This window comes from Tursiops truncatus, chromosome 19 (assembly GCF_011762595.2).
Source record: "Tursiops truncatus isolate mTurTru1 chromosome 19, mTurTru1.mat.Y, whole genome shotgun sequence".
Lineage (NCBI taxonomy): Eukaryota > Metazoa > Chordata > Mammalia > Artiodactyla > Delphinidae > Tursiops > Tursiops truncatus.
The window spans coordinates 8,561,135-8,578,659 of record NC_047052.1 but is presented as its reverse complement, the minus strand read 5'-3'; the positions used below and the strand labels follow the sequence as shown (position 1 = coordinate 8,578,659).

Sequence of the window (17,525 nt, the reverse complement as noted above, 5' to 3'; positions counted from 1 at the left end):
CTACTGAGCACTTGAAAAGTGGCTGGTGTGGCTGACGAACTGAATTTTTAGTTGTCTCTGCTTTTAACTGCTTTACTTTTAAATTTATCAGCTAAAGCAATGTACCTTTTCTTTTCCCCGTGAAGCACACCCTGATTGTTTGGGTCAGACTCTGTTTCACAGTAAACATGGAACATGTGGCAACCACACTGAGATACACATCAAATTTCAGAGACTTTGCACACACGAAATGATTGTAGAATACCTCATCAATACATTTTTATATTGATCACGTGTTGCCATCATACTATTTTGAGGGATTGGGTTTTAACTAATATTAGAATCCACTTCACTGTTTCTTTTTATTTTCTGAAATGTGGTTGCTAGAAAAGTGAAAATTTTAAATGTGGCTTGTTTTATTTCTATGGGACAGCAGTGGTCTGGGTGTCTTAATAAAAAAAAAGCTAGCAGAACAAACACAACACGTAAAATGGGTTTGACAGCCTGGATGATCTCAGGGGCTGTCACATCTGATTTCATATCTCATCCTGATTCAGGGGGTCACCTCTGGCACTTCTGGTTGGGAAGGAGGAAACTTTTTGCTCCCCGTAAAGTTTTTCACTTTCAAAACTTGTCATGCAGGGCTTCCCTGGTGGCGCAGTGGTTGAGAGTCCGCCTGCTGATGCAGGGGACATGGGTTCGTGCCCCGGTCCGGGAAGATCCCACATGCTGCGGAGCGGCTGGGCCCGTGAGCCATGGCCGCTGAGCCTGCGCGTCCGGAGCCTGTGCTCCGCAACGGGAGAGGCCACAGCGGTGAGCGGCCCATGTACCGCAAAAAAAAAAAAAAACAAAACAAACTTGTCATGCAGACTCCTCAGAGCACAATCACTTGTGATTGTTTTGGGATGCTGGGAAAGGCAGCCTCAAACTGTTAGCTTGGGTTTGAAGCTTCTTCTTAATCTAGTTCACAATTCTGTGTATTTCGAAGGCAGAAATGGTGAACCTTCCAGCGGGATGCATCTCAAGTGTAGCAAGCCCTGCTTTCAGCAGGTCCCCATCCCCATGGCCACGGCCACCTTCTCTGGCCTCCTGGGACTTCCCACTAAGAGGCTGTCACTGCATAATTACACGTACAGTCCTGCTGGGCAGCCTCTCTCCTCTCCGCCTTTACAATTTTTTTATTTTGTTGGAGAGAAAGTGGAAGTCTTCCTCGGTCCTCGGAAGCATGCCAACCTTGCTGGGACACCTTCTTGCATCTGTTACCTGGAAATCTCGTGTTCTGGTCGCAGTGGGGGAGGCAGGAGGAATTTGGGGGAGGAAAGTGAGGAATCAGTCCACAGCTGAATAAGGGCCATGGTGTCACAGTGGAGCCCTACGAACCTGTCATGCTGGCGCATTTGAAAATAATACATCTGTGAGTCTGATAACTTCTCTGCTGGAGTGAGATTTCAACTGGTCAGCGTTCTAAGGAACTGGGGGGACTGGGAGGGGCCTGGAGGGGCCTAGGCTGGTCAGGAAAGATGTACAGATGAGAAGTCAGGCACCACGCTGCTGCCCAGCCCAGGAAGTGGAATCTCGTTTGATGAGGGGGCTGATGGCTTCAGGGGGAAGACATCGTGGAAACTTCTCGCCAACCAGACACGCGTGGAGGGCTGATGCTGGCCTGGCACCTTGCTGCGTCCCGGCCACCTAAGTCTCTGACCATGCCACAGCATGCATCCCATCATCCCTATTTTCCATGGGAGGGGACCAAGGTCAAAGCGTGACGTGCACGGTGTCCCCCTGTAGAGTTAAGGGCGCTGAGAAACCACCCATTCCTGACTTATCCCCACAAGTCCTGGGCCTGGGAATCTCACGAGGAGAGAGAAGGGCTTTGGTACCTGTGGTTTGATTTTCAGACTCTCCTTGGCTATCGGTCCCTTTGAGGCTCTGATGAATGCAGGGACTCTCTTTCCAGAAAAATGGACTTGGATGGAATTTTGAATCCCGGGTCTAGGGGATTTTATAAGGTCCTTGAAGGTACGTCTTGGGCTGTCTGGGGATGGATAAACTGCATATAAAGAAAGGCTACCTACTATCAAAATGCAAATATGAGCTAGAAAGGGGGGACTCATTTGATCTGATTTTGTTTTTTGTTTTTTTTTTTTGCGGTACGTGGGCCTCTCACTGCTGCGGCCTCTCCCGCTGCAGAGCACAGGCCGCGGACGCGCAGGCTCAGCGGCCATGGCTCACGGGCCCAGCCGCTCCGTGGCACGTGGGATCCTCCCGGACCGGGGCACGAACCCGTGTCCCCTGCATCGGCAGGCGGACTCTCAACCACTGCGCCACCAGGGAAGGCCTGATCTGATTTTTGATTACTACTTTATCATGTAAAGTAATATATGTAATATATATAAAAATATATATTACATATATGTGTAATATATATATAAATATATATTATAAATACATATACACATAATTGTATATATGTAAAATATATAATAAATACGTATGAATATAAATATACAATGAAATAACTATATGAATATATTTTTCATCATATATGTATTTTACATGTATACATTTCATAATACAGTAGTAATCTTATATAAAAAATATGTAACATATATATTCTGTTTGATCAGTGGCAGCTGAGAAACGAACCTATATAAATCACTGGCTTTTCATTTTGTTTGTGTTTTGTTTTTTCTTTTTAAAATAAATGAATAAATAAATAAAAGGCAATGGCCAATGACATTACCAGCCTGGTTTTGTTTGTTTCTTTCCTGTCCTGGCACAGGTCAAACTGGCTGAGGGTTACGTGAGGTCAGATTCTCAGAAGGCAAAGCATGGCCTCACTCCCTGCAGGTGCTATGGGCCAACCAACCTCCCAAGAGCCCTCGGCGGTGGGGTGGTGGTGAAGCGCGCCCACTGCATGGATGAGGAACCAGATTTGCTAGGGGTCACTCAGCTACTTAGGGACAAGGCAGAGCCGGAGGAGGACCTGTCTGTCTGCATCAGCAGCTCTCTCAGCCACCGTGCTCTCCTGCCCTCCAGAAGATCTCCCTGGGAACCAGCAACCTCACTCCCACGTGCTCAGTCAGATGACGCTCAGAATGTGGCCACCCAGCCGGAGATGAGAGAAATTCAGAGAGAGCACCGTTTTACACTGATGATAAAATCTCGCGGGTCTGGGACGGGGTCTTCGTGGGTGTCACATCCCTCCTTACCGCTACCTCCAAGAAGAGACCGATAGTCAGCACTTCCAATAAAGAAATCCCCTCTACAGGCTAACAGGCCTCCCCATGTCCAGGTAGGTGTCAGCAAAGTGCCTTCCCATCCACAGAAATGGGATCTTCTAGCTGGCGGCCAGTAGCTCTTTGAGCCTCCCACTTACTTCTCTAAGCCTCTAAAAGCTGAATTTTCTCCTGCGTCGGAGAGCTGGAAGTTCAGCTTAATGTACAAACCTTTATTTTCCAAAGAGGCAGGTTGGCCTTCCTGTATCGACAGACTCTGGAGCTTAGATTTATTACAGAATGGTAATCAGGCAAAAGAATAAATACACTGCATCTTTAATTCATTAATCACCTCGGAAAGCAAAATGAACTACAGTAAAGAAGACAATATGTTTTTCAACGCTGGGGGTGGGGCGATGAGGGAGTCAGTTTCTCAATAAAATCCAGCTACTAAAATCCATTTTGCGTGAAGATTAGAGAAAGGACAGTTTAGCTCTGAGGCTGGGGGCAGGAGGCCCTCTGCAAAGGAGGCTTGGCAGGCCCAGGTGTCTGTGGATGGCCCCTGGTGGCCCCTGGTGTCTTCTGGGTTCCTGTTGTAACTTACATCGTGAGCCAAAGGCTGGTCAAGAAACCAGGCGTGGGAGTCAAGCAGACCTGGGTTCAAATTCATACTCCCTCTGGAAGATGTTGGGGAGGGGCACCCTAAATCACTTACTGCCTTGAGACTGGTCTACCTGTGGGATGTGGGTCCCGGAGGTGTTTTGTTTTCCAAACGTTTCACGTCACCAAATTCTCATTAAAGGAGATCTGTACCAAGGCTGGGAAACAGTTTCTGGAACCAAAATGAAACATCAGTTTTTCTGATGAGCCGCACACAGCTGGGCACTTTGGAAACGCCATCTGGCTTGAGAGTCTTCGATCTGGCCTGGAATGTTAGGAGGTTGCCCAATTCCCGCTCTTGTTCCTGAGTCCTGACAACCTGGAAACTAGCTGACTTCTCACCTATCTAACAGGACCTACAAAGTGAGAAGGAGTTAGTCAGCATCTTAGACTCTTCAAGGGAGAGAATCATGGTCCGGGTCAAGATAGAACGGGAAGGCATATTAATGGATCATGTTTATTGACTGCTTCTAGGGACTTTGCATAGAATATCTCTAATCTTCACGTCTACCCTTCAGGGGTTTGGACCTATTACTGTGCCCATTTTACAGATGAGAAAACAGGTCCATGGAGGTCAGGTCCTTCCACCAAGTGTACATCACCAAGTGACTCAGCTGGGAGGATAACAACCACCACCACGTACAACTGCCTACTGTGCTTCACCTGTAGGACGTCATTTATTCTCACCAACAACCTAGAATAACAAGTATGGCTATTCCTGTTTCATTTATGAAGTCCAAAGAAGCTCAGAGATCTTAAACCAGGGTTTCCCAGTGTCAGAACGAATGACATTTGGACCTGAATGAGGCTTTACTGTGGGAGCTGCCCTGTGCTCTGCAAGGTGCTTCGCAGCATCCCTGCCCTCCACCCACCAGATGCCGGTAGCATCCAGTCCCCTAAGTGGTGACAACCAAAAATGTTGCCAAATGTCCCCTGTGGAGCAAAATCATCCCTGCTTTAAACAAACAATGAGGTCATGCAGGTGGGACTGCAGAGGTGGAAATGGCACCCCAGTCTACCTGAATCCCCCATTAATCGTCTTCCAAATGCTGTTTCAGTTACCTTACGGCAGAGGTTCTCAAATGTGGCCCCATTAGAGCATCACCTGGGAACTTGTTAGAAATGGACACTCTGAGGCCCCGTCCCCAGAATGCCTGAATCAGAAATTCGAGGGATGGGGTCTACTAGTGATCAGAGTTTTAACAAGTCCTTCAGGTAATCTGGTGCTCGCTGAAGTTTGAGACCCAGTGCCTTCCAGCAGTGTGTCTTAGCCTTGGCTGTGCGCTACCATCACCTGGGGCTCTTTGCAAACAACACTGATGCCCGGGTACCACCTCAGGATTCCGATTTAACTGACCCGGGTTGGGAAGTATCCCAGACGATTCTCATGGGGAGCTGAGGTTGAGAACCACCAACCTCGAGGGAGCTGCCCCTGGTTCTCAGGGAGGCATGGGTCGAAGTCCAAGCATTAAAATTAAAAACAGTTGAGGTTGGTCCCCTGACCCATCCGCCCGAATCTTGGATGGAAGTGGCAAGAACCGGGTAGCGATTCCCCACTCTCAGCCTCAAGCCACAGCCCCACACGGCCCAGCTCCTGTCACTGACCCTCTTTTTGGATCCCTCTTTCATCGATTTACCTAAATCTCAAAACGTTTTGGAAGGCATTTAGTTGGACTCCGCACCAGCTCAAGAGGTGAAGGAGGCCACGAAAATTGGCAGCTGAATGCTTTGCATTAAGTCAGACATATCTACAAGGTAACAGAATCACTGCTGCAGGAGGAAATGGAATTCAACTTCTCCTTTAACAGTACCTAAGCATCCTCCAAGGTCCCAATCCCTTCCTCCAGCCATTGCCTTTAGTTCTACTATTCACCTACCCCTCCTCCGCCCTGGGCAAGCCCATCTCCTCACCATCCTTTGCAAAGTCCAAAGTCACTCCCTTATTAACCTGGCCGTGTCCTCTCCCATCCTGTTCCCCAGAGCCTGGAACATCTGACCACTTTTTCCTAGATGCCCATAACTCTCCATCCTTTAAGATCTTTCTTTGATGCCTCCAGTCTACAATAATCACTCCTTCTCTGCTTCTTTTGTGCTACCATCAGAGCAGCAATGTCCGTGATGCATTTGATAGATTCCATCCTGCTCTGTTCCATTTCCATTTTTTTTTTTCCATCTGGGCATCTCATGCAGCGGTGTGCTGCTAAATGTTTAACATCCTTCTTTGGCAGAGGATGGAGGCCAGAGAAAGGGGCTCGATTTTATTAGCACTTGCATTCCGTGCTGCAAATATTCCCACCACAGCCGATTTCATGCTACCGCGACGTGAAATCACTGAACGTGGAATTGAAAGAGACGCATACAACTGGCTCTCGGGAGCCCGCAGGAGTGGGCGGTGCTAGCTCACCAACGACAGTCAATCCAGCAAACATCTACTGGGAGTATGCTCCGTTCGATCCCCTGTGCTAAATGCTGAGTGAAAGGAAGGAAAGACATGGGTCCTGGATCAGAGTCCAGAGCGGTAAAAGGGGAAAAAGGGTCTTGCAGAGGGACCCATCACAGGCAGAGAAAGTGGTAAAAGGAAAATAAAAAGGAGGAAGCAGTCAACTTTGACCAACTAGACTCTGAGGTTGCTTTGAATCCTGGGGAGAAGGATCCTGAACATTTTTGAGGCAAAGAAGACACAGTTATCACTGGTCACTTCTGCTGCCGCCTGAGTGGGGACCACAGCCTGCTGGCATCACACTTAGTAGACGCTGCTGTGACTTGTTCATTTAACCCGTGGAAAAATTCCAGGAGGCTGGTTCTATCATGCCCACTTAGAAGGGAAGAGACTTTCCCAAAGTCATAAAGCTGGAAAGGTCTGGCACTGAGGTCTGTAACACCCTGAGCAATCTCTCAGTGTCTCCAGTGAGGGAAAGCGGTCCTTTGTTACATCAAAGCCTGCTGAGCTGGCATTCCCTTAGAGAAGGACTCCCCAAAGGTGTTCAAAGTGGGCTGCAGACATCCTGGAGCCCTAGGGGGTAGAGAGAGAAGGGTCCAGAACTTGGAGGACCAGCTCTACCCCCATAAGCGTCTCATTTCTCTTTTACCCAGTGATCTCACATAACCTGTCATTTTACAAATAAATGCTTCCTCTGCCGAAACAAAACGAGTTTGAAAAACGTCTGGTTTGTGCCAAATCCTGAAATGTATGTAGGTGGTGGCTGAAGCCTGGGGTCCTTCTAGTGGACGTCCCCCGACCCCATATTTTTTTCTGATTTATTACAGTGCTAGCATACTACGGGAATAAAATAACTTTGGAGAAATTTTCAGAAAATGCACCCAAGGCCAAGTACCTTCCCCGCAAAAGGAGCACTCTAAACGCAAAATTTTAAGCACACCAGTAACCCCTGTCCCTAGACCGGTGGGTTGAAATCTCCCTATTCTGTCCTTTCCTGGGTTCCTGCAGGACGCGTCTGCAGGATTTCCTGGCTCAGCATAGGAAACCTGCCTTGACACCCAGTCAAATCCAGGTTCACCTTGGAAACGCTTGCCCCCTTGTTGGAAACGCTTTGCAACCACATTAGACAAAATCTGTTTTACACAATTTCTCTGCAGGCATCTTGGCCCCTGCGACAAGTTCAAAGAACGAGGGCTGCAAAATCTACCCCTTTACTCACCACCTGGTACCCAACTCACTCTTCATTTTTCTCTTCCTAAGAGAAGACTGCAACGGCATTGCTGTATTTTAACATATAACTCCCAAATTCAAAACTGAAAGAAGAAACACATTTTTCTGTCAATGGTTTAAGGGGATTGCACCTCGAAGCTGCTGCTAAAACTCCCTTCCACTTTTTCACATTTGTAGCATTTTGGAGCAATTTGCTGGAGTCAAAGAAAGCAGTGACATGTCCACAACCGACTTCAAAGGCCCCAAATCCTGTATCGGTGGAGGGGAGCCTGGGAGCCACACCAGAGGGGACCTTTTTCAAAGAGGCGTGTGTAGGAACTTACCAGGCATTTCTGCCCTGCATCTGCGATTGATGTTAATGACGGACACGTGACCAAATCCCCACATAGTTCTTTGAAAAATGCCCCTCCCTCTCTTCTTGCTAACACTTTTGGCTGGGACAATGCAGATGACACAGAAAAGGGCTAGAAGAGAGGGACGGCTGCCAGGGCTCCGGGAACAGGGCTCCGTTGACTCATTGCTACACAGGTGTCTTTTATCTGGTGGGGAGCATGGAGTGAGATGGATTAATCAAGAGAAAGGGTCACACCTGAATGGTTTTACATGTGTCAAAACGAGTGCTGGGCACAAGTGGCCAGAGAAAGGAAACACGCCAACCCTCAGGGCACCAGCCACACTACTTCATTCCTCTCTCTCCTTTTGTCTTCTGTTTCCATGCCCTCTTTGGTCTGGCCTTGCAATTTCTTCTCCATCGGAACCCTGTTTACCCGTCTTGGTCCACGCCCAGGACAATCCTTCCTCCCCAGCTCACATACAGAAACACAGAGTTTATTCCAGCTCTGCCCGCACTGCTGTGTTGAATTAAGATCCCAGAGCACAAAACGCGTAGAAGAGGGTATTTGGTCTGTGAATGTTCTGTGCTATCAGATATTACAAAAATTAGCCCCCTAAGATGTTGTCCAATGTACAGGCTCACAATAGTGTATGAGACTGCCCATGGCCCCAGATTCCAGCCCAAAGGGATTATTATTATTATTTGGTTACGAGTGAGATGAACATAGTTTCAGAAGATTATTGGTCATCTGTATTTATTTTTTCTAAAAGTGGCCCATTTTCCTATCAGGTTGTTTACTTTCTTTCTTATGAATTTAAAGGAACTCTTCATATTAAGGAAATTGGGTCTTTGTCCATCTTGTGGGCTGCGATTTTCCCGACTTGTTTGTTTGTCTTTTGATTTTGTTCATGGCATTTTTCCTATGCGTAGGTTTTAAATGCTTATGTAGTCAGATTTATCAGTCCGTTGCTGTACAGCATCTGGGTTTTGCGTCAGGCTAAGGAAGATCTTCCCTATCCTAAGTTTAAAAAAAAAAACAAAACTAGTTTCTTTTGGCTACTTTCATAGCTTTTGCCTTCACATAGGATGTTCACAAAACAGCCACCCTCCTCCTTTTCACAAACCCCACAGCTTTGGGGAAGCGTTTATCAAATAGGACCAGCATGTACTGTTTTCAATTGTCTGTCTGCATCAATAATAAACCTCTAGAGCAAGAACTGTGCCCTATTTGCTCCTGAATCCTTCAGCACCAAATCCATATTCTAGTGTACAGCAGGTGCAAAACAAGTGCTCGTTGAATAAAATCTTAAGATAAAGCATAACAACTTTGAGGCCCAACCAGCCACCACAAAAGCATCTATTTTCCAATAGCTCTCCAAAAGAGGACGTTAAGAGATAGGTCTGTTGTAGACCATATTTAACAAGCTGTCCAGGAAAGGAAGTTCAGCCCACAGAAGTGTCAAGGAAATGTCGGGATATGGGTTTGTGGAAAAGCTGGGAGAGGTTTAAGAGAACACCCTCTCATTGTGACAGACTGCAAAGATGTCATCTTCATCATTTAAGGAATTCTTACCAGGCTCTTGTTCCCTGTTTGTTTGTTTGAGCACCTGATTCAGGTACACTCTGCCACTTTCCCAGGAGGATCTGAGACAAAGATGCCCCGTGCTGCTCCCCGGGAGAGGGCTGTGCTGGGTACAAAAATAAATGAGGCACGTACTCCAGGCTCACAGAGTTTAGAGCCTAAGAGAAGACGAGAAACTTAAAAGGTAATTGTCTTACAAGGTAAAGAGTGCCTCCAGAGCGGGCCCATTTCTGTGCGGTTTAATGCTATGCTTCAGTGGAGAATCAGTGTGCCTGACAGTGCGTGATCACACATCTTGGTTAACTCTAACCAGAGGCGTTTTCCTCGGTCCTGTTTCTACCACCACCCTGATCACCCATTGACTAAGTGCCTGCCGGTTATGACGACCAGTAACACAAATATCTCACTGGTAACTGCCAAAGTACGTGCAAAGAATTTGCACGATGTCTATCTTTGTAACTTGACAACCAAATACGTTCTTTTCTTTTCCACGCAGAATTTTTTACAACACCATTCCATGTTTAAGATCAGCCATTGTGCCGGCTCAAAATGCTCAGTCTCTCTCTTGGTTCACGTGCTGAATCCCTGACAAACTGGTCCCTTAGCTGATGTGTAGACTCATAGACGGCCTCTGATTCGAGCTCAGCTGATCCATTTCCCAAAACACAAGAATCAAGTCCAGCAGGGTAATCCAGGGAATGTGGCCTGCCCAGGTCACAAGGCTGTTTAGTGGCCAAGGTAGGTGTAAAAAATGGGGCTTCTGGACATCAACTCAGATTCTCTTTCCCTGTGTGCCTTATCTGAATGCCTGAGCCCTCCTTATAAAAAACAGAGTTGATGTTAATGGAGCACTAGGAAGGCCTGAGGAAGCAGGAAAAACACAAAGCCATTGTTCATCCCTTTTAATTTTAAACTGGACCTGAAAAATGCTGACTTGTAAGACAATACAATAAAAGATGGGAAATTCACCAGCAGCTTCTTCACTTTCTGGGTTTCCACAGCTGTGTCTCTGGACACTTCTACTAGGAGTTCTCAATCATGGTTGTGCATTAGAATCACTGGGAATTAATTTTTTTAAAAAAATACTGATGCCTGAGCCCCACCAGCCTGTGGAGGTTCTGCTTTAATTGGTCTGGTGCAAGGCATCAACATTTTTAAAAGCCCCATGGGTTTATCCAAGGTTGATGATCCAGTCTCTGGGTTCAGAGACCTGTTCATGGCCTAATTCTATTCATTCCTATCTTCTTAAGAGGTGTACGTGACTCTTGGGTACCAGTTTCCCTCTCCCACGTTGGGAAACGCTCATCTCCCCCATCTCCCAGTCCCTGCAGAACTCCATTCTCAGCAAATTGATTAGGCAGCAGCTGGCCATAAAGACCCACCCCTAGCCAGTGCTCACTGGACAAAAGATATACCTCACCAAGGTGAACCTATCAGCTATCTCCTCTGAACAGGACAGCAGAGCTGCTAACCAACCTCTGCTGGGGATGTGTAGGGGTGAGGGTGGGAATCGGGGGTACTTCAAGGCAAGAAGGCCTGCCTGCTTCCTGTAGGGAGAATGAAGCAGATGTGCAGACAGAGAAAAGGGAGGGAAGAGGAACAGAGAGAGTGAGCCCCCATCGCCAACACTGCCCACCTTCCATCTTGCATTTCATGCCTTTAATGTACACCTGTATCCTTACAATAAAGGAACAGAAACCTGAAGGCAGTTTTTATGTCCAAGATTCTAAGAAATTGACGGGCTCCTGCCAAGACCTCAGAGTCCCTTGGAAGGCTCATCCAATCACAAACAGCAGTTCGAATTTGACAGTGATCCTGGGTTTTTTAATCAGAGCAGAGGATCCCAAACCGGCATCCTAAAAGCCCACAGGGAGCCTGTGAAGGCAGTAACGGCACCCATAAACCGCTGCTATCATCGTAAAGACCTACAGGATAACCCCCATGATCAGGTTTTCTTTGCTTTTGATTGAATATACATCAATGGAATTATACCACTTCTCTTGCTGATCAGAAGCCCTTAGAGATTTGTTTTTGTTTTTGTTTTTTGCGGTACGCGGGCCTCTCACTGCTGTGGCCTCTCCCGTTGCGGAGCACAGGCTCCGGACGCGCAGGCTCAGCGGCCGTGGCTCACGGGCCCAGCCGCTCCGCAGCATGTGGTATCTTCCCGGACCGGGGCACGAACCCGCGTCCCCTGCATCGGCAGGCGGACTCTCAACCACTGCGCCACCAGGGAAGCCCAGCCCTAGAGCTTTTATGGAGGGGGCTCTGATTAATAAAACAAACACACAGAATTACAAATGAATCCTTGAAAACATGGGCTTCACAGGAGGAAATTAGTAAAGGGGTCCTTCGGTACTAAATAGAATAATTAAGTCAGAACTTCTTTACCTAGTCAACCATTTTTCAAAACTGCCCTACTGTTACTTCCACAAGATGGCTGATTAGAAAACAGGTTCCACGTTCAAATAAGTTGGGAAGATGTTGTGTGCTACCCACGTTGGTCCTTCCCTATGGAGTGTCACAATACATATTAGCATATAAAGGCTCCGAGATGGAGGATAGCAAAATTAAATGTTTAACTTGGTCTAATCTATGATTTCCCTAAATTATTTGACCGCAGAACTTCCCAAGTACACCTTTAAAAAATTTTTTTTAGGGGTGATGGTAGTTTTTGAGGGGAAGGCAGATAATAAACTACTGTTCTAGGTTCTTCCCCATTTTCCAATTGTGACAACGCTTATTTTAAAGCAGAGGGAAGATATCCAATATCATAACCACGAAGTTATTCTAAAACAAATCAGAGCTTGCACAGCGTCAAGGTCAAAGTTTTATTCCACATAATACCGATCAGGGCCAAGTATGGCAGGATGTTTACTCTGTGCCAGGCGCTTTCCACAGATATCGTATTTAATCCTTTGCAGAAGCCTTTGAGGGACTACCCCTATTTCACAGATGCAGAAAGTGTGTGCTCTTTTTCATGGGACTACAGGTTTTGCTGACAACTTTTTATTAAATGGGCCTTTCAATGGAGTGCTTTAACGCTAATTTATCTTCACTATCCAGCAATTTCCTGAGTGTCAGTTGTGCACCTGACACTTTACACATTACAGGGTATTAAGGAAATGTACCATCTATTATTTTTTAAATGCTCTTGAAATGACAATCTTTATCTCTGAATAAAGGCTGCTCCATTACCTACCACAACCCAAACCACAGAATCGTTTGCTTTTAGAGCCAGAGGGGTCCTCAGGGTCAAGCTCATGAGAAGTACTAGCCCTGATCTTCTAGATCCTTCTGAGATTATAATGCATTTTCTTCTAGGCGTCACTCAACCCCACTCAGAAAAAGAACACCGGGGAGGGGAGGGCAGCTGAGCCCACACAACATGTGCTGAGGTTAAACACTGAGTTCTTTAACTGGGAAGGAGGGAATGAGCTGGCTGAGGCAGGGGTGGCATGGTGTCTAGCTAGAAAATCTGCATGACTGTGGTGTAAGGTCAAATCCTATCTGAACTGCTTTGTGCCTGAGTTTCTGCATCTCTATAAAAGGGATTAAAGTATCTGCCCCCTCTACTTGTGAGGATCAAAGGTGGCATAGGTCCTGGCTACCAGGAGATGCTCAATGAATGGTAGCTGTCGTCAGCATCGCCTGTGAGGCTTTGGATGACCTCCAAAGGGCAGGGCTGGGTGGAATATCTTGGTCTTGAACTCCATGGAAGTTTTCTCTAACTCCTGACTAACCGGTACCACCCCAAAGTAACCGGAAGAAATGGTGACTATCAACTGCGTTAAATATTTAAAAAATCTGATTCTCATAGTCTCCACAACTGCAGAGTTAGAGGGGAAAAACAAGTCATCCGCTTGAAGCCTAGCTCATTTCTGAAATCCCTGAGAAGTGGGAGAGGAAAATAAACTGTGTACACGTTTGATAAGATACATACACGTTTTAATAATCAATATGTATGTCTACTGCCCCTTCTTCTACATTCTCCTCTTCCTTTTGCTGATCTTTGCAGAAGCTGAACTCCAGAAAACCTGTGACTCAGTCTCCTCAACATCTTGGTTATGTGAGCTGGCATTCTAGCTTCAAATGTATGTCTCTGGTACCTTTGTAAAAATATGTTCCAGTTTCAGAAAATAAGACCCCGCTAATGAGCAAACCGCAAGTAGAAGATCTGCTTTGAAAAAATCATATTTCAATTAATGCGATAATCTGGCAATGATTTAAAATGATCACTTGTTTTTGCCAACATGCATAAACATCCTTCCTTCATTAAACATATTATTTGTACCCCTACTATGTGTTGTGTTCACTGTGTTTGTAATTTATAGAATATGTTCATTTATTTTATTTTAGGATTGTATTTTATTTTACTGGAATGTTTTCGGGTGTGTTTGTTTAGGTTTGTGCCAGGGAACCTCCCATTTTGCCCCAATGACTGACCCACACCAATCTCTCCTCAGGAGTGAACCCCAAGTCTCAAGGCCTGAGAGCCAGGGGGATGCTGACAGCTATATTGATACCTATGATCAATTTCATCTCCATTTTCACACAATATATCATTTTTCAAATGTAAAGAATGTGTGTAGTGTCTTGTTTCTAGGCAGAATTCTATACTCCTCTTCATTTCTCATATTAACAGCTTAATACGTACAGCTAGAAAGGCAGAGAAGGAAATCTATAATGAGAAAACTTCAGGACTCCCCCAAATGAATAACTCTTGTCTTCAATGTGACAAATATGAAACAGGGTTTGACACGCAAAGCCTTCCAAAAACAACCTACACTTCCAGGTTCAAACCCAATGGTCCTGAGAAATAAAGGGCTAATTTTTGTTTGCTGTTAATCACAAATTATTTTTTCCTTTAAAAAATGAATCAAAAACATGAGATGGAATAATATTTCAGGCGACCAGCAGCAAAATGGGGAAATACCATGTGTTTGGAGTTTTAGTGCCCTCTGAGTACAGAAATTTATTTGCAGCCAGCAGAAAACAGACAGCAAGCATAAAAATACAGCAGAGTCTCCCTAGGAAAATTATTTATCAAGCTAACAACGGAGGGACCCTTCCAGTAACAACAAGCCAACAAGCCAGTGAGGAAAAGACATGGCTTTATATTTTACCTTTGGGTTAGCAACCCAGTAAAAATGCCAACTGACAAGCACTTCACATAAACATTGCTTTCTAAATGAGCATCCTTGTTAGAAGAAAAGGAAAAAAAAAGTCCTTCTAGCTAAGGCGCGCTATAGCCTATAGACAGAGAGTTCGAGCGTGTATATGCTGACTCCTTAGTGCCGAAATAATACACCTTAAAAAATAACGTGAATGACGAAGGGAGTTTACAAAACGAATTCAAAGTTCATTAAAGAAAATGTGCTTATATTCTTATCAGGGAATCCTCCTACTTGGATGTTGACAGTCACGGTTTTCTAAGATGCTTTTTCAGGGCTAGCTTAAGAGCCTCCAGCAAAAAAAATACATACACGTATATTCAGATACACAGATATACATGTACTGACGTTGCCTCCACTGTACAAGCCTCATTGCTATATTTTTTCAATTATTTATTTTATGAGCAAAACCCCAAAGTCAGATTTTACAGTTTAACGATACCAAACTCTGATTATAAATTACAGGTCACTTTACTGCAGCTTGCAATAGCCAAAAAGAAAAAAAAGAAAGAAAAATAAGAAGAAAGAAAGAAAAAGGGGGGCGGGGGAACCGTCCAGTTGAAACCAGGCAGTGGCCTGATCTTAATTACATTTTAAAGAAATAGTAAAAGATGGCTTCTCAGAATAACTGCGTCCTCAATAGCTTGGCAAGAGACACCTGATGAATTTACAATGAAATCACACACTTGGATCCGAACTTTCCTAAAGTGAAACATCTGATAAGTTAACCGTGGCAAACATGGGAAAGGGCCTTCTTTTTATTGTATTAGGAAAGGATGCTGGAGAGGACGCAGAATCTGAAGAACACTGTAAGACGCTGAGTAAAGACAGAAACATCTTGCTGGATCTAATACCTCACCCCCCATCCCTCGCCATCACATCCCCACCAATGCCTTAAAAAACACAAATTTCTCAGCAACAGGGATGGAAAAGTTTTCATTACTAATATCAGAGCGCTCGAAAAGAATAAAACGAAATCCTTCCTTACTTTTTTTTTTTTCCTCTCCTGAGCCGAGCGACTGTCTCCGCGCTGCTATGAAAGCTCCAAGCTCTGACGGACAAGGGAAGCCTCTGCTCCGGGGCAGGAACCAGACTGCAAGGCCCAAACACACTCCAACTCAAGTCCTCTCAGCTGAGTTTGGGAGCTGGGCCTATTATCCGCCCACAAACGTGTAGGGAGGGCTTAGCGCACGAGTCACGTGCTATTTCGTTCCACTGACCTTCGGGCGTTTTACACGAGGGCTTGTCAGGACGCTACAAAGTGAGCAAAGAGCAGAGCCAACAGAGGTAACATTCTAATTAACCAGGTTCCCCGTGGAGACTAGAGTGTTTTGAACGCATCCCATTTTTACCAACAGTTTTATCAGTAAGAACTAAACTGGGGAACACTCTGAAAGCAGCGAGTTCTGGTTCCAGAGGCTCCACGAGATCAGGAGAGCGCGGGGGTGGGGGTGGGGGGAAAGCCAGGCTTCCTGGGAAAGGTGCCTCGCATGCGCATGCGTGCTGAGTCTCCAGAGGCTGCCGGAGCCGAGAGGACCGCAGCTGACGGCCCTCCGCCCTGGGCCGCGGGGCAGCCCCGAGGTCTACAGAAATCCTGTCCTCATACCAAACTGTGGCTCCTTCCCTGCACGGGGGAACTCGGGCTCACATCTCCAAACACGCCTGTTAAAGCACATGCACCTTCCTTCTACTACGCTGTGGTGAGGAAATGCTTCCGGGCTTTAAAAGGAGAAAAAGAGAAGAAGAAAAAGGAAAGAAAAGAAAATGGCTGGGAAAACTGACTATCACATGAATAAAACAGCCATGGAGCATCAGGACAGAACTACCAGGAGGCACTAACCACTGGAGCAAAGAATGAGACCGCGGTTCTCAGCTGAGGTCCAAAAGGTCAAAATGAGTCAAGGAATTTCTGATCTCTCTTGGCGACCCTCGCCGCTGGGAGGTGAGAGAGGCCAGGCCTCCTGTCCAGCAGGCTCTCCTGGCCATCTGAAAAGCAAGGCAGGATTTCCAACACTGTCAAAGGTATCGTGTGCACCCTAAGATTTATTGAAAGGCCTTTAATGGCTCCATCAGAAAGAGGCGGGGTGGGGGGGGGCGGTTAAATAAGGAAGAGAAATTTAAGAGGAAACAGAAAATTCTATTCTCCGTTCAAAACTTTCAGCCCAGTAAGAGATGCTTCCTCCGCCATTTCTTGTACATCAGGAATGAACCTCATTCTAAAATATAAGCCAACCAGAGGCACGCCATCGCGGTGGACTCAAGCCCTTTAATTAAGCACCATCTGTAACAAAAGGTCTCCATCCTGAGGAACTTTGCGTTGGGGGTTCAACCCTGGGGTCAGAATCCCTTTAAATAATTGCACCTCGACCCCACCCCACTCAAGACTCAGCTTGGCTGCTGGCAGGAGCCCAGGAAGAAGAAAAGAAACTTTGTCTGAAGAACCCAATTTAAAGGAGGCGTGACCGCAGGGTCAATTTCAGATCAATTCAATTCTCACCTCTACTGCCTACCTGCCAGCAAATGAAGTTACTGTGCTTTTCTATAGACTCAAAGGACTAAAAAGAAATCGTCACTTGCTCCATGTGGATGACCCGTCATTAGAGGATGATTGCTTGCTGAGGGAATGGCAAGAAACACACTCCCTTCCTCTCTTTTTTGTCATTTTCACCTCACCAGGGATGAAGGTGTAGGATGCGCCCCTGGTTTGTTAATTAGGTGGTAATATCTTCCAGCAGTTTATACTGGAGGTCAGGGCTGTGTTGTTTCCCACTCAACACCTGAAACTTCCTCCCCCCTCCCACCCTCAGTATTAGTTCCCATCTGAAATTATATAAATGCTAATAGCTTTATTTCCTGTAGACGCTGGAAAGGGAGGCAGTCCGAATATTCCCACCGGCTTACCCTTGTCCCA

At 46.0% G+C, this 17,525-nt stretch overlaps 1 protein-coding gene across 7 annotated transcripts in view; it reads right to left on the bottom strand.

Annotated features, from left to right (window-relative positions):
* Positions 1-17,525, bottom strand: part of LOC109550947 (transcription factor Maf) — a 591,860-nt gene that overhangs the window by 335,553 nt on the left and 238,782 nt on the right. For 3 of the 7 annotated variants that reach the window (XM_073796733.1, XM_073796736.1, XM_073796737.1), the window contains one exon: positions 3,518-4,213. The exons of the other annotated variants lie outside the window; for them this stretch is intronic. Coding sequence is in view for 1 of the 3 variants with exons in the window: in XM_073796737.1 (XP_073652838.1) it covers positions 4,204-4,213 (10 nt within the window). In the remaining 2 variants the exon portion in view is untranslated. Of the gene's footprint in view, positions 1-3,517; positions 4,214-17,525 lie in introns of those variants that run through there. 7 annotated transcript variants of the gene reach the window in all.